We start from the raw sequence: 23,989 nt of genomic DNA on the forward strand, positions 1-23,989 counted from the left end.
GATCAAAACTTGATATTAAGTGAAAAATCACTGGGAGTAAATAAAATATGAACTACCTCATTGTCGATCCAATTTATTTGAGAGGTACGAAAACATAACCACTTCAAAATTTAAAAGTAGGATCTTTCAAGATCAAAGATGAGCCCATTGACCACTCAGTTATCTAGTTCGATTCTGGTGGGGGACAAATTGAACGTTAAATATAGTGTTGATGTGGTACGGCGATTCAAGCTAACGTATATTTCTGGCAAACTCTACATTGATTATGACTGGACTAACTGACCAAGTACTTAGTAACATAATGGGAAATACCACCTTAAGTCACAATGTTCACCATCGCTGACAAAAAATAAGTTTTAAAAGACAAGCTGCAATTATGTCAACAACTGATGCCCAATGACAACTAATCTCAAACTAACGAATTAAGAACTCTATGTTTTAACTGATAAGCGGCAAATGGGGTTATTGTTCATTTTGCGAGTATCTGCAGCACAACTACTAAGCTATATGCAACTGAATGTTCAATGGAAATTATATTTACATTTTAAAAAATACGCTATTAATTGGTGAATACTTTGAAAACTACATTATCGACAAAGGAACGCACACTTATATAATTCAAACTAAAAAATCCGGTTGATTTAAATGGACAGTCAATTTATTAATGCCCTTGTTAACGATTCAAACTAATGATTCATAAGCTTCTAAATTGTAATTGATTGCCAGTCAGTGTTAGTAACCACAACAGTTTCAGTGAGATCTATTTAATTTTGACTAAACATGTTTTAGTAAAGAAATAGACTTTTAAATGTACTGTTAATTAGAAACTTACCAGTAAAACTTTTGGATTTGGTTACAGCAGATGAACTTGTAGCCTCTGAACCGGAAGCACTAATAGACATAGAAGGCATATTGTAAAAATTTGAAGGGATACTATTTGACCCGGATAAAACAGATGATCCATATTTATGTGAGGAATGAATAGTAGGTAATGAAAGATGATTTGATGTAGAAATGTTGGGGTTAATCATATCAGAATACGCTTCCTTCACATCCGACAAAGAGGCAGTATGTGTCCCAGGAATAGGCGATACATAGCTTGGCAACGAGTGGGAAAAAGAAATGGGGGGTGCATTACGTTGCTGGTTATGTTGCTGTAACTGTTGTTGTGTTTGAAATGTACTATCAACTAATAAGTCATCCAGCCTTAATCCACGAGATGGATTAGTTGAGACAACTGGTAAACTGGAACTGGAATGCATATCACGTAATTTGCCTTGAGAGTTCACAGGTCTCAACGATGATATAATGCCAAAGTCACCTGTTAAGGATGTGTTTAATGGGGAAAATATTTTAAATATAATTATACAGAAACATCTAGAGAAATATTTTTGACAATGCATAGCAAAGCCTTAAGTTTAATGATCAAAATATAGGCAATCAGCAACTGAAACTCCTTTAATGCTAGAGATACAAAGAATATAGTACCAGTAAACCATGGATAGAGTTGCAATTTATACAATAGATTGAAGCTGATACGTCAATTTTGACTCAAACTTTTCTGTTATTATTTTCTCACCAGGATCCTGAGAGAACTTGTAACATTTTGTCCTTGGATAAAAAAAGGAGTTTTCAACAACCCTGTTACGATCGAAGGGGGAAGAATATAAGAATAATCCATTTCATAAACCCTAGTTACTTTGTTATAATCAAACTAATATGACATCATTTCGTGTCTCTATGGTGTTTGGTTTCCATGCAATTTATATTTTACCTCGTCTTAATTTATTCTTTATCTTAAATAAAAGCCCATTTCTTCTGGAAGTTTCGTTTAAACAGTTAAAAGTTATCGAATATTTGTTTAATGTACTGAAATATCGAATGAAGTAGCTGATGAAACAACTTATAGAGCACAAGGATCGTCACTTTTAATGTTTTTACTGTAATGAAAATTGGACAAAAGGTAGATTTAGCTGCAGTATATAACCAGTTCATCTTTGTTTCTGAAACTTGGCCTCTATCAACTAAGAATATTTGAGGACTCATTGTACTTAACCTTCTTTATACTTGAAGAACTGTCTACATAAGAAAGCGACACTGCATTATTAATATTAAAGTCTACAAACTTGTGGTTAGGTACAGTGAAGATCGCAATACAATAAGTGATGTCAACTTGAATTAATCACTTTGATGCTTTGGTATTTATTATAATATGGTTGCACGGATTCCTTTTAAATCCGAAAAATAACTGGAAGTGTTTTTTATTAAATGCAAACCACCGTTTTCTCTTACAACTTCTCTAGTGAATAGCCTCTAAAAGAACGAAACAAAGCTACATCAAGATCCACCCATTGTGAGAATATATATATTAATGTAAATGGCGATTATGAGGAACATGTTGAAATATTTTATGTTGGGAATCTCCTATTCTATTAAACACAACTGTATTTGATAAACGGAACTTGTTTCCGTTACCATAATTACCGTTTTTAAACCCACAAAAAACAATGACAACAACATACTTGAGCTTGTATCCAAATGAGTAAACGCAGGAGGAGGTGTAGCCATGACACCTGGAGGTAAAGGAGGTATCTTTTTAGCACTGTTCAAATAGCTCGGTGTATTTAAAGCAAATACTTGCGCTGCAGCGAATGATGAGGAAGATTCAAAATCCAATGAAACTTTTCGATCGCCACCACAAAGTACACCACCAGTACCGTTAGCCCCACGGATTATAATAGATGATTTAACACGATTAAGCATTGTCCTTAAAGAAGTCAACTGCTTTTGATTAACTGATGAACAGCTTTCTTTATTCTCAGTACTATTATATGAATTGGTTACAGGTAACTTCATGCTTACCAACTGTTTATGAACAGGACATTGGAGTTGAGTTAGTAACCACACAAAACCAATCGGTAATGTATGTGTTTTTGTGAGAATTTTGCTGAAGTTAGCTTTGAGATTACCTCCAGACTCTATATCCAGCTTAGTCAGTGGCATGACATCTACTTCTTTGTCATTACTTGGACAGTTACTATTTAAGCGATCATGTGCATTGGGAAAATAATTTAATTCCAGACACTGGACATCGAACGGACGCACATGTAAGGAAGCTAAGAAGTAAATAAGACAGTGGTTGATTACATCATAAGACCAAATTATTGAAACAAAATCAATTATACAGTACTTAACTCATGACATATAGAGTAACCAATAAGATGTTAGTTTAATTCGTAACTTTAAAAATTAACGTTTGTAAAGATATCATTTCTGACAATTTCTCAATAGTCGTTAAAGGAGAAACTAAAGTCAGTATGTGTTCGAATTAAACATTACACTTAGGTTTGACTATGCAATTCAAAAAATAACTTCATTGGTATAGTTCTTCGAGGAGGTTTAATCAGCAAAAACCGTTTGTATTATCTCTAATTGTGCTATTTATTTCTTGCAGTTCTGAATTTTTGTTTTCCAGACAAAATTCTCCCCGTCAGGGATTCTTCATGTCGTCACATCTAAAGATGATGGTTAGTTGCTGTTTGAATGTCAAATATAAACCTAAAAGGGTAAGTAAACTCACTTTTTCCTTCTTTAAGATCCTTAGTGTCTAATTCTTATTTTTTATTCCACAAACCCATATTTTCTCCTAGAATCACACCCTCTATGACTAATCTTTTCTATCACTACTGATACTGTTACTAATTCTACTACTCTGAGATATTCTTTGACTAATTTACCTTACTATGTTAATGAGGTATTGTAACTTGAATCAATTTATATATATCAAGTTCGATGTTCTATATAATTGACTGACTGAAGAGCATTATAAATGTATTCATGTTCAATCAAAGCTAATCTACTCGTATCTTTTAAGTTTTCAAAAAAATCTAACCTTTTAAGTTCGAATTTTGAATATTTCGGGGGTGGTTAAAAAAAAGGATATGAAATTGACTATGCACGTAATAGTAGAGCTCGAATTTACTGCCGCATTTTCAACACGTATCAATTTTAACTGATATCCAGATGAAGAAAATCTATTTATTTTACCGTAAATTTAGTGATGAATTTTGTAAAATTTTAATCCCCACTTTTCTGAAAATTTGCACAGTGCACTCGTAAAAACTAGGCACTGAGTACATTACACCCTGAATTCCTATTGATATATTTATTGTGTTTTACATTTGTGGTACGTTACCACTGTCTTTAAAGAACTACTTACCATGAATTTTCGCTCCAACACGATTAGGATCATCAAACTCTAGTGAAATCATCTGGCTACCCATGATTTTAATATCGAACGAGAACGTTAAAGAGTCATCTGGAAGGAACAAAAATAAGCATTACTATGCACATTAAGGGTTTAGATACTAAGATAACTAAATGTAATAAGGGTTCAAACTGCTAACTATTTATTCGCTGACTACCCCAACATGTAATCCAGACTGACATAGGAGTAGGTTGGAGAAAAGATAGGATTGCGCAAATCGAGATATGATTTGAGCTATGTCGGAAGGTAAAAACTTCGCTGGGTCACAACCAATAATCAAAATCATGGGTTAAAGAAGTTTGATGCCATCTATAAATCGATCATAGCAACAAAGTCGCATTCCTTTTCTCTTTCACTTGTCTTGGAAGTCTGATCAACCCTAATGTGTTGGTGTCTGACGAAGTGTGTGCACAGATTCAGAAAACTCGTTCTGATTTGCTGACTTACGTCATCTATGACGAAAGCGAGATATCCGTCTATCAATTAGGAGACGAGTATACTGTGCAGAAGTTTGTTCTGTTCTACTTTACAGCTGTTAACGTGGCCATTAGGAGAAGATACTTGTAAGTTACTAGTATTTGACCATGGATGCCTCAGAAATATTGCTCACATCTGCTGGGATCATCGGATAAGTAGAAGTGAGGTTAGACGAGGGGTATTAGTAAATGTTGTAAAATCAGTTGATGAGGTTGTAAGTCTTCATCGACTGAGATGGTTAGGCCACGTGTTACGTATGCCTGAACACCGATTACCACGACATGCAATGCTGACTATTATTGAAGACAGACGGAAGAAAGTTAGGGGTGGCCAAACGAAAGCGTGGCATCAGTGCTTGAATTCACTAACTTCTATTCTGAGCCATGTTGGCAGATGCAGACTACTTGGTTGGGGTTCGCGTGACTATCGTAACCAATGATTGGAGACTCTGTGTGACATGGCTCAGAATCGATCACAATGGAGTAGGTGCATACACTCTCTGTTTTCTCTTAAACCGTGAGATTAAAGTTGCTTCATACCTTTCTTTCTACCAACTAATTTTTACTTCCTGTATTATATACTTACGTTTAATTTTTCTTTTATATATTATCACGATAGAATCAACTACTTCTATGAATTTGGTGCTCATGTTGTTGTGCTAATGAGGTCTGGCAACTTGGACCGATGGATATATGTGCTTGGTCCTACAATGTAGATGACTAACTGACTGATTCGTTTTCTGTAGCCAAATATGGAGTTAAGTGTCATTTCTTAAATCTTCATCTTTCGATTGCAATTATTCCACTTGAACTTTATTTTCAATTGTTTTCGGTATTATTTCTCATCCTATGCTTCTTGCCCTTTCGATTTCCTTTCGTTATGCTGATGTGAGATGTAACAACTTAGACCAGAATAAACTCATGCTACATCCTACGTTGATAAAGGCTAACTGACTGACAAACTATTTTAAGATATGTTACCCAAAGTAGTAGAACCAGTGATTCTGAAATTTTAAAGACCTTATTCAGGAGATTCAAATACCTATATATAAAACAAACTAACACTCAGAGGTTTAACATTTTTACTCCATGGACGTTTGCTTCATAGTTTCCAAACAAACACCAGTTGACTTGTAATCCCGATTATTTTAATGCACATTTATTCACATATGGTAGTCACAATTTAAAATTCAATAGTCATTACATTCAGAAAATTATTTAGAATCTAAAGTTGGGTTGAGTACGATAAAAAATTGCGTGAACCCACCTTTTTCAACTGGTTTATCAGGATGAACAATAAATGTCTCATAAAATGCCAAAGCTGATGCTTGTTTACGAAGAATAGAAATAATTTCACCAATTTGATCTGAACATGTAAATGGAACTGAGCTGACAAGATAGGCTTTGACATCACTCTTAATTTGATAACTATGTTGTGTAATATTAGGGTTTTGCTAGATAAAATCAAACAATGAAAAAATAAAATTAGAGTTGATATACTGAACTGAAAATAGAACAATATACATTAATTATTATATGTGTACAAAGCTCTATCAATACCAAGGATCTCAACTTATAGTCGAAATAAATGTTATCTAACATGGTTTTCATAAGTGTACCAAATATAAAGTCGTCATGTGTATATAGTTTAAGTTACTTTATTTCATGTCTCACTGTAAAATCAGCTGAATAAAAATGTTAATGGGTCCTCATAACTAACCAAGAGGAAGCACAAAATAAAATAGATGTAGTTACGTTTCAAACATTTGACCCGATGTTTGAAAGCTAAACCTTTTCGACGATTAAGTTACACTGTTGAATAATGATAGATATCAATATCTCCTATGAAAATAGAAGAGCCATTCAAATGACAAGAAAATTAAATAAAAGTTGGACACTTGTGATTATAATAGTGACTAAATTGATTATAGTTTTGAGTTCTTTTATTGATTTATTTCAGGTATCAAATCATTACCAAGTTTAATTAGGTACTTTTTCTACGTACAACTTGGTTTACAAGCATATTTTAATACTAAATGATCAAGGAAATTATTAATTTACAAACAATTCTTATTTTGATTTCAGTATTTTAAAAAAAATTTATGTATTATTTAATTGAACTATTTATTTTATTGTCATATAGATAATAAACAGGAAAAGTATATACATTGAATATATTCGAAAAATTTACATAAACATCCACTCACTAAATGTGTATTTATTCCATACAAATGTTCTTGTTTATGTTTCCGTAAAATTAATAAAACTATATCTTCTTCTTTTTGATCTATGATCTCTGTATTGCTTAAACCTTTACATTATAAAAATGAAAGAAAAAAAATACAACTAATAACAATTGAAAAGTATGATAGATACTAAAAGTCAAGATAATTATATATTATTAACAAATCTCTTAGAATATAGTATGAAGTGATATTAGTTAATAATGGAAATTCATAAAACTACCCAGTTTATCATGTATATTATGGATACTGTTTTTGAACAAATAAAAACAATAAACTTGTAAATTATGATGATTTTCACATTTAATGTTAAGTTTGAAAAATGATTCAAAATAAGTATACTATCATAAAAATGATAATGAACAGTTGTCAGTCAGGTTTTTATTGGTATACACATAAATTCCTAAATATATTTAGCAAACGAAACTGATAAACAAAATCTCACTATTTCATTATATCAATGAGACATAAGTTTATTTTAAAGTGCAACTTAAACATATCATTTTAGTAGCTATCTTTTTTTTTATTCATGATATTATATAACATTGAATCCTTTCACAAATCTAATCTCATTTAGCAATATTCAATATGAATCAATGTATCAATTACGAGAATTTATTTACATCAGTACATTAAGACATCACAATAAAAGTACTTAGCTCGAGTCCCAGAGTGAACATCAACTCTGAGATGCAAGTACATCCAGCTGACGAGCCACAAATAGGACGAAACGCGCGTCCTGGATTCCACTGCTAGCCATTATCCATCTTTGCTTACAAAGTTCAATTTAGTTATACATAGCTAAAATGCAAACACCGGTTGAAAATAATAGAGTATATGCATAAGATTCTTAGACATTTACTATACGGTCTACAGGTTTATTGTGATTCAAGTTCATAGGTTACTATCTTCAAATAATAGATGAATGCAGTACGGGACAGAAAATTATAAATTTAAATAGTATTAATCACCAAAATAGTATAACTTTTACACCTATAACGTAAAATATCAATTCTAGACTGTGACAAAATACAGAATCTTTTAAAAGTGAAGTGGAAAGAATATATCACGTTTCAAAAGAAATTAGTTATTTTGATAAACGGTTGTGATTCTATCAACAACAAAAAAATGATTTCGCTTATCGATTTAAACAGTGGAATTATGGATACTTACTTGAACTTTCACAACATAACATTAACTGTAAACACTGTTTGATCCTACATAACAATTTTAAATATTATTTTGTAACATGATAGTTTTCAAAATTACACTGTCGATTCTCCGAGAAGTTAATTGACACTTTTTTTTTAATGAAAATAGTATAGGCACTTAAGGGGAGAAGAGATTTACCTGTAGTACGCTCAAGTTGTTGAATTGCGTCTGTTGAGATTGGTAAAGGAGGATCTAGATGTAGTACGAATTCAGCTTCAATTGATATACACTTGATTTCGTCTGGTTGAGCAAAATGAGGGACACTAAAGAAAAAATAGCAGAGAAATAATATGTATGAATATATAGGGATAAAAAATACACAAATTTAATAGTAGATGAAGCTTTCAAACCATACATGCAAATCTATCATATTAAAATAGTGTGGACTCAAAACCAAAGAACATCCACACAAATCTCATGTTGTAGTGTAATTTTGTCACGATATAAAAAAAACTATCCATAAATCGCGAGTAAAATTCCAGTTTCTGGGAGCAAGCGAAACAAACAACTGACTCTCAAGCGAAGAACACGAATATAAATTCAGACGATTTTGAAGTATTTTGTAGTAACGGGACTCCGTGGAAAGAAATACGGTTTTAAAATGAACTTAAGATAATAAATGACCGGACCCTTTTCCACTTTAGCTTCACACTAAGAGAAGAAAAGAGCTACTTCGTTTCCATCCAACACTAGATAGATAAAAATACGGGAATTATTGATACCATAGAACGGGTTATCGTATCTTACAGATTGACCTAATGGATACGAAGTATTCAAATCCTGAAAATATTATTAGATTTGGATTTTATGAAAAGCCAGAAGTCGATGTTTTTTATTCATTACTCACAAATTTGTGTTTGTGGAAGCAAAAATCACTTTCTCTTCAAACACGTTATCAATTTTTTTTGTCAAAAAACGGAAAGTAAGGATTATCATAGTTAATTGCTCACCTTATACCATAAGCATCTTTCTGTAGTGTTACTAAAGGCATAAATGGAAGTCGTTGAACTGCAGACTGGACAACTACAGAAGTATCCTCCACATACGACAATCTAGGGCAAAGTCCGATGCGTGCCATATAACCTCCAATAAGACCATCACGAGATCCGCACCCAATACTAGTTGAATATGTACTTTTTGAATTCATTTGTAAATTATTCTTCATTACTCCAGTTGCATTACTGATCATAGCCTGTGCAGATGTGACTAGGTAAGTAAGTCTAGCTAGCCGGCCTCCTGTACGTCCAACAAAGTGTCCAACGAGTGAACGATTTACTAGGTTACGCATACTAAACACATCGTGTTTCTGATTTGGTGCTCGCCTAAATGTACTTATAGCATCGATATTATTTTCCAAGTCGGTTCTCATTGCCTGGGTCAGCATACTCAAGTCTTTCTCAAGAGCCTGTAAACATAAGTAGGTTCGAGCACGATCAATCCTTAAAAAGAAATAGAAAATAAATATAGACCTTTCAAGTGACAAGAAAACCAAGGTCGCTGAACTGATAATACAGGATTGGCTGATTCAACTTAGTTATCATTTAAAACTTTGCAGAATTTATTTTAACTACACGTACTTGACTAAATTTTTATGTGTAACACTGACAATTCAATTTTAAGGAGTTATAAGTTAGAACACAAATATAGCATAAATCAATAATATAACTAAAAATAAATATTTGTCTACGGAAGACAAACCAAACACAGAGATCTATCAAATAAGTAATAGGTAACATTTATAGTAATAATTAATGGATAATACAGCCTCATTAACTAGTGATTCAAACATAAAAGTGAAGGAGAATGCTCAGGAAGTAGGGGTTTAACAGTAGAATACAATTAAGTAAATCCGTTAATCACTAAAAAAAACTGACTAGGCTATGGTACACTGTTTTAAGCCATTCCATTTGTATGTGTACTAAATAAGTAAATTGAAACTGAACCTGAGATCCAGTCAACAGAAGTTGCATACTGAGATAAGTGAGATAAAATCTTATGCTATGAATGTTTAAAATCACAAGATAGGTATTAAGAAATATATATATTCCTAATCATTTACACGAATCAGTCACTCAGATAAACAACAGATATCAATTTACAACAAAACTGTATGAAATAAAAATTAATCCTATTTTAATAGGAAATGGATTTGCAAAATATGGCTTAGATTATCGGTTGAATTAGGGCATTACAATCTTCTGCATTTAAATAAACATGGAAGTCAAACAGATAAACTGAAAAACATCGGAGGCTAATTTTCCTAATTCACTGAAATCTCACAAATTTATTATTACCGCTAAAAACAATTCTCATTGTTTATAGTTAACTGCTTAAATGAATTGCGGGTGGGGAAAACTCATTTCCTTCACTTTAAGCCGACTTTCTGTAATCAGTATTTTACTTAACTACTGATTTTGCAAGGAAAGTTAGAGACATGGAAGGGACAAAGTCGATTATATATATACCACTGTCATAACTGCGGAGACTATAATATCAAAGGATTTCGGAATTCTCAAAAGAAATCTATCTTCATTCACTAACCGACGACGACAATCCCCACAACACTACCTAGTAACGTAAATTTCCGAGAGAAATGGTATGTTGGTCAGAAGTATATTACAATGAGATATCCATTGTGGTGCACACCGAAGTAACAAGACGAGTCACAATTACGACAACTCGACTGTAGAAAATGAAGTGAAACTAATGCAATACCTCACACAAAACGATAAGAAAAACTAGTGATTCAACAAGGAACCAGTTCATTCATTTCAAATCTAGTTCACACATTAGTTATGTACTAAATTACATACGGCTCCATGTACCAAATAAGGATTTGACGTATTATTACAGATAAAACAACTTACTTGTCACCCGGAACTGCATATATCGTCAGAAGATTATCTACGTGCTGTAGTAATGAACTGTATTTGCCCATACTGAGATCAGTGGCCAGCTCCGGACAAGGCTTTATGAATGAAATAAACATTTAAGAAATCTATACGGCGAACAGTAAGATATACTTTGATAAAAAATTAAACGTTTGAGATTTATATCCCTATATCTGATGGGTAGATTTTGAAGCATAGTTCTAAATGCAGTTAACAAAATGCTGTGTTGAACCCGGTACGTGTACATCGGTTGACGTTGCTATACCTTAGTGGTAATAAAAAAGATTAGGCATCGAAGATACGATTCAAGAAAATAGAAATTAGTGAAATAAAAAGATTATGACGAATTTAGAAACTCACGGTCTAAGGAAATATAAAGAGTGGATGTACATGCACCATGTTATTCAAAGCGTCTAATCATTGGTTACGATAATTCCGTGGATCCCGACATGTTAATGTACATCTGTTAACATGACCCAGCTCATTTGTCGGTAACTTCATGAACTGATGCTATACTTTGGTTTAGCCGCCCCTAGCTTTCATCCAGCCTAATCTCATACCAGACATCACCCGAGGTATGTGGTGGGTAGAGAGATGTAGCACATGTCTCAGCCACCTCAATTAATGGAGACTTAATCGATTTCCCGTCCTTACCTAGTGCCTTATCCTTAACCCAAACATTGCTTACTTGGTGGTCCTAAGATACATGAGCAATGATACGAGGAAATCTGTGATCAACTACTGGTAACCTACGAATAACCTCTATTCTAAATGGCTATGTTCCATAAGCATAAAGTGGAAAAAATTGAACTGTTGCTCAGTAAACTCGTCATTTAGTTGGCAGATGGATATCTCAACGTCACGAGCAACGCGATTTGGTAAGAGAGAGCCGAACTTTCTGAATCCATGTCGAATTTCCACAGACACCAGCTTATCAGGACTGATGAGATTCCCAAGATAAGTGGGCGATACGCCCAACTAATTCAACTCCTATCATTAATTCAGGCAACGAGACAGGCCAGGCGAGGATTATTTATTATTTTTTTTATTTAAACACATAAATATTGGTGCAAGGAAGCACCAGATAAATATGCGCCTCACAAATCTCATTCGATTTGTGTGAGGGCTGTGATACTGCCCAGGTGCCCAGACTGAAGCAGGTGGTTTTCTTAGGGGACCACACCCGGAGCCTTTGCCCTAAAGGTCTAGTCCACAAAGCAGTGGAGCATCGTAAGGAGATGCAGTCCCATGGTAGCCGGTGACCAACAGTTGGTTCATACGCCATTTGTTCCATTAGGATACTGGAGCCCATGTGCACCATTGGTTTGGAATCAGGGTTTTCCAACTTCCTTAGGTGGACCCTCCGTGTCCACCAACCCGGTTAAAGCGCTGGATATTCGCTTTTCGTCCTCTCACTTTCGTAAACAACAGTAATGCCACGAGAAGGCAGTGAGTAGGACTTCCCTGGCAGAGGCTATATATTCGCGTGGCCATATGAGAGCATTTCGAGAGGGAGAGCAGACTCTCCCCACTCTCGGCCGTACCAGGGCATTTGGGGGCCAGGCGAGGAGCAACATTTTGCACTTAGGGGGAGAGAATCGATGTCTAAATACACTCCTGAAGGGATGACTCCCCCTCTTATGAAATGCAATAAACTACACAAAACGTAGTAGCTGTTATTCTAGTAATTCTCCATTACATTACCAATGTATAAGATTCTATTCACTTATTCATGGATGTAGGATCTGACACTATTATATCGACCTGAACGATTAATATTAAGTTTATGACTTTATTGATTCATCTTACATATACGCTTAATTTTCCTCAACGTTATTAAATGCTGGTGCTTCTAAGTGTAATGCATTCGGACAGGTGATAGCTGGGCCCCAGACAAACAGTCAGTCAGTCAGTTACAACGTAGAACTTCGTACGTACGTACATCAGTTCGAGTTGCCATACCACATTAGCACAGAGATGAAGTTGTCGATTCAAATCCCATATTCGTAGAAGTAGTAAGAGTATAAGTATTATGTGAAAGATAAGGGTTTGAAGATGTTATTGAAGGAGTATAATACGGTGAAATAAATTTGGAAAGGGAAAAAGGATACGGACATGAAGAATTCAGAAGATTAGAATTTGGCAGAACACAAAGAGTGTATGCACCTTCGCCATTGCAAACGATTTTGAGCCATGTCATTCAAGGTCTCTAACCATCGGTTGCTATCATCTCGCGAGTCCCAACCAGGTAGTCTACACTTACCAACACGGCACAGTCCACTTGTCAGCGACTTCATGGATTTATGCCATGTTTTGGTCTGGCCGCCCCTAGCTTTCTTCCAACCTGCTCCTACACCATAAAGCATTGCACGTCGGGGCAGTCGGTGGTTGGGCATACGTAACACATGTCCCAGCCATCTCAACTGATGAAGTTTCAGTACTTCATCAATCGATTTGCCATCCTTACCTAGTACCCGTTTCCTAACATCTGCATTACTTACCCGGTGGTCCCAGGATATACGAGCAATGCGTCGAAGACACCTATGATCGAATACTAGTAGCCTACGAATATCCTCTACTCTTATCGGCCATGTTTCACTGCCATAAAGTAGGACGGAACGAACTGCTGCACAGTAAACTCGTCCTTTTGTTGCTAGACGGATATCTCGCCTACGCCATAAATGACGCAAGTTGGTGAAAGCTAGACGAGCCTTCTGTATCCGTGCTGAGATTTCGTCATACACCAGACCACAAGGGCTGATGAGACTCCAAAGATAAGTGAAGCTGTCAACACGCTCAACTACTTCACTCCCTATCAATAGTTTAGGTGTCGATGCAACCCAATCCTGAAGTAACATTTTGCACTTCGAGGGAGAGAATCGCATCCCGAACATGCCTGCATTGTTGCTTATAGTGGTCAGAAGACTCTGCATTTTGTCAGCGTCTTCACCGAATAAAACTATGTCGTCGGCGTATTCTAAGTCAACAAGTGGATCTCCCGGTAAAAGTTCAACTCCAGGAGATTGAGATGATGAAAGTGATATCTCTAAAAGCATGTCAACGACAAAGTTAAACAAGAATGGGGAGAGTGGACAGCCCTGACGAACACCACTTGAGGTAACCAATTCTGATGACAGTTCGCCATAGGCTCTAACTCGACCAGTTGTGTTCGAGTAGAGAGCTTTTATGAGGTTAATGTACTTCTTTAGTACTCCTTTCACTGACAAACACTGTCATAGAACCTCACGATCAACAGAGTCAAATGCCGCCTTAAGGTCAAGAAATACTACTATTGTGGGACGTCTGAATGTATGTCTATGTTCTAGGACCTGACGTAGAGTGAATATCTGGTCTATGCAACCACGTCCAGGTCGAAAACCAGCCTGGTTTTTTCTAGTCTGCTCTTCACGAGCTTTGAATAGGCGCCTAAGTATTATTGAAGCTAATATTCTAGACACTATATTAGTCAAACTGATTCCTCTGTGATTGTCACAGGAGGACTTTTGTCCTTTCTTATAGACTGGCACAATCAGTGATTGGGACCAGTCAGATGGAATTACGTCCAGTTCCCAGATTCTACCTAAGACCTCAGTCAATCTCGCTGCTAGTACTGGACCACCATCCTTAAAAATCTCAGGGGTAGACCTGTCAGGGCCTGCGGCTCTCCCTCGCTTTAGATTTCCTATAGCTTTTTCAACCTCGTAGAGAGTTGGAGGACTTACCTCAATTTGCCATTCAGGACTACTGGGGATCGTGGGTAACTGAAGTGTGGCTGAAGGCCAGTTGAACTGATCCCTAAAGTGTTCTGCCCATCGATCCAATCTCCTGGATTGAGAATGAATGATATGCCCATCTTTGTCTGAGATAGTTTCGCTAATAGTTGGGTTCCTAATGCCGGTTTCTTTAATAAGTCTGAATAGCTGTCTGCTGTTACCTATTGCCGCTGCCTTTTCCATCTCTCTTGCTTTCGCTACCCACCACTGTTCACGATCATTGCGTAGGCTTCTTATTAGCCTTCGCTTAAGATGACTCCGCTCTTCGTTATGTTCAGAGCCAGGTGGGATGAGTTTTCGAGCATCTATCAGTGTGGTAGATGCTGTCGAGATCCATTGTTTCTCCCTGACCTTATGGCTTACCTTGCTAGCGGATATCACTGCTGTTTCCACAGCTTTACGGATGTCATTCCACGCTGCTTCGGGGTGGGCACAACTTACATGTCTGTTTAACTGTTTTTCCAGTTGTTCCTGAAATATATTCTTAGCTTGCTTATCATTAAGTAGAACCCTTAGAGGCTTCCCTGCAGTGTCTTTCCTACGTCCAGTAAGACGCAGACAGATACGTGCTCGCACTAGAGCATGATCTGAGTCTAAACATGTGCTCCAGAATGAGCGACAGTCTTCTATCGAGCCCCTCCATCGGTGGCTGATAGCGATGTGATCTAATTGGGTCCAACGTTGGGACGAATTCGGGGGTCGCCATGTCAAAAGATGTTTTTCCTTATGCTTAAAGTTAGTATTTGCAAGAAATAGGCGGTTATCTGAGCACAGCTGCAACAGACGGTCACCATTATCTGTTCTTTTAGCCACGACACCATAAGATCCTCCCAGGTGTCTTTCCCTTTCACTTAGTTTACCTACTTGAGCATTAAAGTCACCAGCCACTATTACTACATCAGAACGCCTAGCTTTTCGGAGAAGGTCAGAAAGTTTCCTGTAAAACTCATATTTTATATCGTCTGAGCTGCAGTCAGTGGGAGAGTAGGCAGAGACAACGAAGAGTTTCCCTATCTTTCCGAGTCCTTACTGATCCGTTTAGTCGGACAGCGCATAGACGACTGTCTACTGGGATCCAGTCTAAAAGAGCTAGTTCTGCCCTAGGACTTAATGCTATACCTACTCCAGCGAGGCCACGGGAAGCAGCATCAGGGCTTCCAGATACATGAAGCGTGTATCGAGATGGTTTATTTTTGCCCCCAAATGCCCTGGTACGGCCGAGAGTGGGGAGAGTCTACTCTCCCTCTCGAAATGCTCTCACATGGCCACGCGAATATATAGCCTCTGCCAGGGAAGTCCTACTCACTGCCTTCTCGTGGCATTACTGTTGTTTACGAAAGTGAGAGGACGAAAAGCGAATATCCAGCGCTTTAACCGGGTTGGTGGACACGGAGGGTCCACCTAGGGGAGTTGGAAAACCCTGATTCCAAACCAATGGTGCACATGGGCTCCAGTATCCTGATGGAACGAATGGCGGACGAACCTGTCATTGGTCAACGGCTACCATGGGACTGCATCTCCTCACGATGCTCCACTGCCTTGTGGATCAGACCTTTTGGTCAAAGGCTCGGGGTGTGGCCCCCTAAGAAAACCACCTGCTTCGGTTTGGGCACCCGGGCAGTATCACAGCCCACACACAAATAAATGAAATGATGAACTCTATTGACGATACTATCCCTGCTCATACTAAAAGCAAGACAATTTACATTATTATTATTATTACCTTTATTATTATTATTATTATTATTATTATTATTATTTACCATATCGCTAACTCACCCCCTTTTATCCCCAATTTGTGTAACCTTACTTTTCAACTTATGCAGCAGCTCGCCCATGGTGGAAAATCTGTCCTATCTAAACGATCTCCAGTCACTGTCTGGTTGAAAGTGAATGCTTCCACCGATTATGAATACTGAAGCAGTCTTTCTGAAACCACGTACGCCGTTCAAGCTGGCTTCCTTCAACGTTCGCACACTAATGCATATCAGACAACAGATAAGGCTGGCTATGTCTTTGGAAGGTCTTAATGTTGATGTTTGTTGTCTATCCGAGACCCGTATTCAAGACTCTAGTGAAGTACTACAAATCCGCTCTCCATCTGTCGCCTCGAAAAGCTTGTTCCACGTGCGCTTATCCAGGGACCCTGTGGCATCTTCGTCTGGTCTTGCTGGCGTTGGTGTCGCACTAAGCGCTAGGGCTGAGGCAGCACTAATCGATTGGATCCCCATTAACAGTCGGTTATGTGCTGTTAGATTAGAAAGTTCCATCAAAGTGAGAAGAAATCGGCGTGAGAAACGGTGTCTTTTCGTCATCTCCGCCTATGCCCCGACAGATTGCAGCCCGGATGCAATCAAGGATGAGTTTTACCATCAGTTAACTGTTCTCCAGAAAGCGCGTTCGACAGATATTGTAGTACTAGCCGGAGACTTGAATGCACAGGTCGGGCGTCTAGGCACAGAAGAGAGTCGTTTAGGTGGCCGATGGGGACTTGTTGGTCGCAGGACAGATAACGGGGACCGTTTGCTGCAACTGTGCACAGACCACAACCTGTTTCTGGCCAGCACTAACTTCCGGCACAGTCATCGCCGGTGTGCCACCTGGCGTCCTCCCTCTGCATCCCAAGCCTGGACTCAGATTGATCACATCGCGATCAGCTACCGCTGGCGTGGTTGTGTACAAGACTGCCGCTCCTTTTGGAGTACCTATCTGGAGTCTGATCATGCCCTGGTCTGCGCCAATCTCACCTTACTTTTCAGTGGCCGAAGGATTGACCACCACCAACGGATTGATGTTAGTAAACTGGCTGCAACATCTGTTGCAAGTAAGTATGGAGCGGAGTTAGCCTCTAGGCTAGCTACCATCCCACCGAAAAGTATAGATGAGCATTGGTTGCTTCTTCACGACGCCATGAAAATGGCGAGTAAAGCCGCTTGCGGCTTCGCGAAACGTCCCGCTTACAAGCACTGGGTTTCTTCTGGCTCCTTACAACTGATCGAAGCCCGTCGGTCTACTCCGGGTGACCGTGAGTTTGACCACAAACGAAGGCTGTTACGTAATGAAATCGGGCAAAGCTTGCGTAAGGACCGGGAAGCCTGGTGGTCGGAGCGTGCTAATGAGATGGAAGAAGCAGCTGCATCTGGTAACTACCGGAAGCTCTTCCAACTCATCCGAGCCACTGGCAGCAAGAAGTCTGGTGTGAGTGAAACAATCTACGAGGATGATGGGATGCCAATCACTAACATCTCTCGACGTCTTGAACGATGGGCGGAATTCTTCGAAGGGCAGTTCAACTGGCCTGCTGCTCCTGCAACATCAACCAGTTTGTCCTGCCCCCCATGGCCGGTGACGACTGATCCACCAAACGAGGCGGAAGTCCGCAAGGAACTCCAACTCTTGAAACGTTACAAATCACCGGGCCCAGATGACTTACCTCCGGCTCTTTTTAAAGATGGTGGTGACCTTCTGACTAAGGAATTGACTGTGTTGTTTGGAAAGGTTTGGGAGCAAGAAAGTGTTCCAACATCATGGAATGAGTCGATAGTCGTCAATATCTTTAAAAAGGGTTCACGTTGTTCCTGCAATAACTATCAGGGGATAAGTCTACTTTCGATTGCGTCCAAACTATTGGCTTCTATCATTCTTCGTAGGTTGTTTAAAACCCGAGAACGATCGACTCGCGAGGAGCAGGCTGGTTTTCGTTCTGGTCGAGGATGCATTGATCACATCTTCACCCTCCGCCAAATGTTAGAAAACCGTCATACTTATCGCAGGCCAACAATCGTAGTGTTTCTTGATATCAGGGCGGCCTTCGATTCGTTGGACAGGACTGTTCTCTGGGATTGTCTATTGAAGAAGGGTGTGCCTGAGAAGTTCATTAACATCTTAAAGGCCCTGTATACGAACACCTCAGGCAGAGTGAGGGCATACAACCACCTTTCTCCCTTGTTCCATTCGAGCAGTGGGGTTAGGTAGGGTTGCCCGATCTCACCATTCCTCTTCAACTTTGCTATCGACGACATCCTGGAAACAGCTCTGATGGATGTAAGTAATGGCGGTGTGGATATGTTGCCTGGAGAACGACTTCTCGACCTCGAATATGCGGATGATATTGTCTTACTGTGCGATAATGCCCAAGGCATGCAATCCGCACTTAATCAGTTGGCAATCAGTGTCCGCAGGTACGGCATGTGCTTTGCACCCTCCAAGTGCAAAGTACTCCTACAAGACTGGCAGGATTCTCATCCTGTACTCACCCTGGATGGTGAGCAGATTGAAGTAGTTGAGAAGTTCGTGTATCTAGGTAGCTACATAAGTGCTGGTGGTGGCGTGAGTGATGAGATTGATGCACGTATAATGAAAGCCAGAGCGGCTTATGCCAATCTGGGCCATCTTTGGCGCCTTCGTGATGTTAGTCTGGCTGTAAAAGGTCGGATCTACAACGCGTCGGTGAGAGCAGTTTTGCTCTATGCTTGTGAAACCTGGCCTCTCCGAGCTGAGGATGTTAGACGACTCTCTGTGTTCAATCATCGTTGTCTCCGAAGGATTGCTGACATCCAGTGGCAACACCATGTTAGTAATTCAGAGGTTTGGCATCGTGTGTTCGGGCGCAGAGATGATAATTCAATTGGTGTCACTATCTTAAAACACCGACTTTGGTGGCTTGGGCATGTTTTACGAATGTTGTCCCAGAGACTTCCACGTCGTGCATTATTTGCCGACCCTGGGACTGGTTGGAAAAAGCGGAGAGGAGGTCAGTGTATGACATGGTGTCGTGGCATGAAAGAAAGCTGCAAAGGGCTAGCTTCTGTTGGTCCTTCACGACTCCCTGGCTGGGGTCCGAGAGATGGTGCAACACAGTGGCTAGAGACGTTATCAGATATGGCTCAGAATAGAAGCCAGTGGCGATCCTGCTGCAACCTTCTTTTACTTTCTACATAAAGAATGGTTCTAACTTTCTTAACTGAGAGAGCTCTTCTGGTTGTACATTTCAGTCCGCCTTATCTTTTCATCCCTTCTCTTCCTACTTTCATTATTTTGTGTGGCGCATATGTACCTGGTGCCCTTTTGTACCAATATATATATGTTTAAATAAATAAAAAAAATAATCGAGATGGTTCTTTATTTTGATTAGGTGAGGTCAAATAAATGACGCTACTCGGACCTTGTATGCGCGTTTCGGAGACGCAGCACACATCGATGGTGTAAGATTCTAGAGTCCTAGCTAAGGAAGCCTGTTGTCCTATTTGGCACAATGTTCGGACATTAAAAGTTCATATATGTAGTTTAGAGCGTGGTTTCAGGAGACCAGGAATAACGTTCACTGTACTCGAATCGTTTGCCCTAGCGGTGAGAGGTGATAAAAGGACGTGGGAGGGGTTAGTCGTGGAGATAAGAGAGTTATTAGGAGTAGGAAGGATTTGAAAGTGACCAACTTGGTCTCGTGTGTTGTTACGGGTATGAGGGCTAATATCACTTCCCGGCTGCTCACACCGTGGAAGGGTATTTCTTGAGGGACCTGAAAAAGAAGTCGGATTAGTGTTGGTCTTAACAACCTGGGAGCGTGATAAACACTAACGAAGGACTATCCGGGATCAGTTAAGAAACGGTATTTGTTCATTTTGGGACACAAATTAAAAGACTGTACATTATCTGCAATCTGAGTAGAACTCACATGATTAATACTGGGTGACAGTGGTGCAGATACATTCACCCCACAATTCACTTTAAATTATGCGTATGGCATTATTCTACCTTTCGAAATCCTTTACTTGATTAGTTTAAAACACTCTTTACATTTTATGCTTTCACATTTTACTCTTTACATCATTAGATCTCAACTAATGTTAGTGTGATTAATTTTACTTCCTTAGGGTTCCTCTTGTTGATTCCTTTTTAAAGTATTAGTAGACTGTGAAGATGTGGATAGTTACACGTTTGTGAATTCTACATCGTTTATTGTCTATCCAGCTATCGTAACTCTTATGAAGCTAATTTAATGAATACAAAATTGCCTGGAATAGTTACACATATCCTTGTTTTTATATGAATAGACATGGGGTGCCGGAGGCACGCGTCAAAAGCACCTGACCACGGCCCAACTAGACGTGGGTTAGGATTAGGAATAAGTTGGACTGAGCAGTCTATGAAGGTCTAAACTACCTGGTTGGGATCCGCAAATGATCATTGTTAGTGGTTGGAGTCTTCAAGTGAAACGGATCAATGTCGACCAAAGCGATGCAGATGTATTTACTTAATCTGCCCCTGACTCATGAGCCTTTTATTATTTTATGCTCTTTAGTGATCAAAGTTGTCCTTTTTTTCAAATCTTATTCTCCAATTTTTAATCTTTCTATTGTTAATAGTAATGAGATAAAGAGCTATCGACTATACGTTTCATTTGTCGACTGATACTCGTGATGTAAGTTTCTTCGACGGAATTTTTCATTTTGAAAAATACTCAACTGCAATCAAATATTTTAGAGTGCAGTAAATTTTAGCCTTGGAATAAACTGTTAAGGAAATGATGAGCATTGAGACCAATACCAATTAAGGTGGCAAATATGATCCTGCAAATTCCTACGAGTAAATAAGTTGTTCATAAAAATCTCTTATCTCAACCATAATCTGAAGGCCTAATTCTCGGAAACTAGTATGTCTACACTAAATCAGTGAGCAGAATGCCGTTTCAATTTACGGCTTTAACGCGGCTTAATGAGGCGCGCAGGCTTTCGTTGGTCTAGCCATCACCAATTAGATGAAACTTTGTGACCAACCACAAGAAATTGATCCAACCTATGTAGAGAAATTAACATATGACTTCAAGTAGTAAATACTTCATGATCATCTTACGAGCGGAAATCAAGCAATTATGAGAAGAAACCGCTTTACAACCCATGAATTCGAGACCCTGCGCTTGTTTAAAATAAACAGCTTTATAAACAGACACCCTTAATCTCTAAAACCTGATAATGGTATTATAAATGGAAGTTTTGATACGACTACATAATATACTCACCACAGCTTTGTCATGATTAAACTCAAAATAGACCGCGGCAATAGAGATAAGATCTGTCAGTTCTGGTGAGTTATTATAAGTCGGATCAGAAGTTGTGATAGAGTTGTTAGTTGCAGCAACTACTACTGCAAAGCACTCAGATGTTAATCTCCACACTAGTGCTCCAGCAGATGTCCCGCCTCCCGAGCATGGACCTGAGGACAATTGAAGACCACAGTGTATAGCAATTCTTTGTAAGTGGTTGAGGAATGTGGAATACCGTATCAAATATGGTCCTGTGCGCGTATTGTTTGACCCTAAGTGAATTTGATCTGCACGAACGGTTGCGAGCAAATCCAGAAATTTTAAATTGTCTGAACACTTGGCGATGTCATGCATTGGCAATAAAATATATCCCAAACAATGGTGATATCTTAAATAATAACTAGGAAAACCATATGAAGACACAGATTTCAGGAAGTGCGCCTCAACAATGCATTAGTCTCAATGTTTAGTCAAAATGTCATTATTGTTTTTGAAGTTCACAGTTCAAAAACTATGTTCTCTACCTTCAAGAATGCTTTTGTAGGTTTTCTATTTTATTGACAGGCCATGCTGAAGTCTTTGATGAGAATAAGTTTCTATTCAGAGCATATGGTTCTCGATCGTTTCTCCATGTATAATCAATCTCAATGCAAAATAAGAGTAGGCTTTAATTGACGATTAGGATGTCTGCTATAGGTGTAATGTTTGTAGGTATCAATATAAGTGACTGATAAGGTCTCATACCTGAGTCTGAGTGAATTCATCGTACAGTTAGAGATTGAATAGCTGACTACACTATCAGGTGGCAAATTGTTGGGTTAAATAGTTCCTCAAAATCATGAGAATCTGTGGACATCAAAACTCTCAAAGAGTACCTCCAAGGGCCTATGTTCTTAAATTTCATGTACATGATCTACCCATCCGATTTTCTGATGACGGAAGTGTGGTCACATGTGAGGAATGATGACGATAGGACACGATTATGAGAATGACTAAGATGGTTTGCTGCGTAAACTAGCAGGTGAGCGTTGTGAGTGAATTGCAGCAAAGCTTTAATTATGTCAAACTGTTCCCATCATGTTTTGCACAACCACGCCATAAATATAATGTCGAAGATGCCACATGTATTCAGAGTTTGGTAATGCTTTAACAAGTAGCGCCTTCTATTGTGAATCTTACCCACCAAGTGAAATAAAAAGACAGAAACGAGAAGGTTCGAAGATATATTTGATGGGTTATCAATATATAGTGGATCGACTGATCTAATCTGGCTAGCGATCGCAGGAGAAGTTGAGCACTGCGTGCGGATGCATGGCCGGGCGCCTTCAGCTAGGAGAGTCCATTAAAACTGATTTGGTCAGCATCCAACGTCAAACACTTACATAACTATTTACTTTGTAGATTCATGATCCAGTCAGTCACCAGGAGAAAGAGAAAGGGTGAGAGTAAGCAACCTTGCCTAACACCGATCTTTACCTCGAATGAGTCAGTGAGTTGTCCTCCATGCACAATTTGGCAGTTTAATCCATCATAGAAATTCCGTATGATATTGACTATCTTCTCAGACAGGCACGCCGTAGTGTCGGAGAAGCCTCCATAGTGTTGTCCTGTCCACACAATCAAATGCTTTCTCGTAGTCAATGAAGTCGATGTGGAGTGATGAATTCCATTCAATTGATTATTCCACAATGATCTGTAATGTTGCGATTTTGTCAGTACACAATCGCTTCTTACGGAATCCAGCCTTTTGGTCTCGAAGTTAGGCGTCTACGAAGTCCTTCATTCTGTCTGATAATACCGTGTTGAAGACTCTTCCTGGTATTGAGAGAAGTGTGATTCCTCTGTAGTTATCACACTTGCTGAGATCGCGTTTCTTTGGTATTTTGATCAGATGTCTTTCTTTCCAGTCTGTTGGTACCTGTTCTTCATCTCAAATCTTACTGAAGAGAATGTGCAGTTACTGCTACATCTGCTTTCAGTGCTTTTGCTGGAATGTTTTCTGGTCCCGCTACTTTGCCGCTCTTGATTTGTCTGATGGCCATCAGGTCCGTGAATGCTACCTCAATGTTGAGTAGATTCAAGAGT

The 23,989-nt window shown here is 38.6% G+C and overlaps 1 protein-coding gene across 1 annotated transcript in view; it reads right to left on the bottom strand.

Annotated features, from left to right (window-relative positions):
* Smp_144520 (hypothetical protein) overlaps window positions 1-22,258 on the bottom strand; it is a gene marked incomplete at its 5' end in the record, with an annotated part of 32,355 nt that extends 10,097 nt beyond the window's left edge. The window contains 9 exon segments of the mRNA XM_018794462.1: window positions 833-1,321; window positions 2,523-3,116; window positions 4,220-4,318; window positions 6,011-6,197; window positions 6,951-7,054; window positions 8,337-8,461; window positions 9,149-9,637; window positions 11,066-11,166; window positions 21,881-22,258. Coding sequence (XP_018648873.1) covers window positions 833-1,321; window positions 2,523-3,116; window positions 4,220-4,318; window positions 6,011-6,197; window positions 6,951-7,054; window positions 8,337-8,461; window positions 9,149-9,637; window positions 11,066-11,166; window positions 21,881-22,258 — 2,566 coding nt within the window.
* Between the last annotated feature and the right edge of the window lie 1,731 nt (window positions 22,259-23,989).

Source organism: Schistosoma mansoni, chromosome 1 (genome assembly GCF_000237925.1).
Source record: "Schistosoma mansoni strain Puerto Rico chromosome 1, complete genome".
In the NCBI taxonomy this organism is placed as follows: domain Eukaryota; kingdom Metazoa; phylum Platyhelminthes; class Trematoda; order Strigeidida; family Schistosomatidae; genus Schistosoma; species Schistosoma mansoni.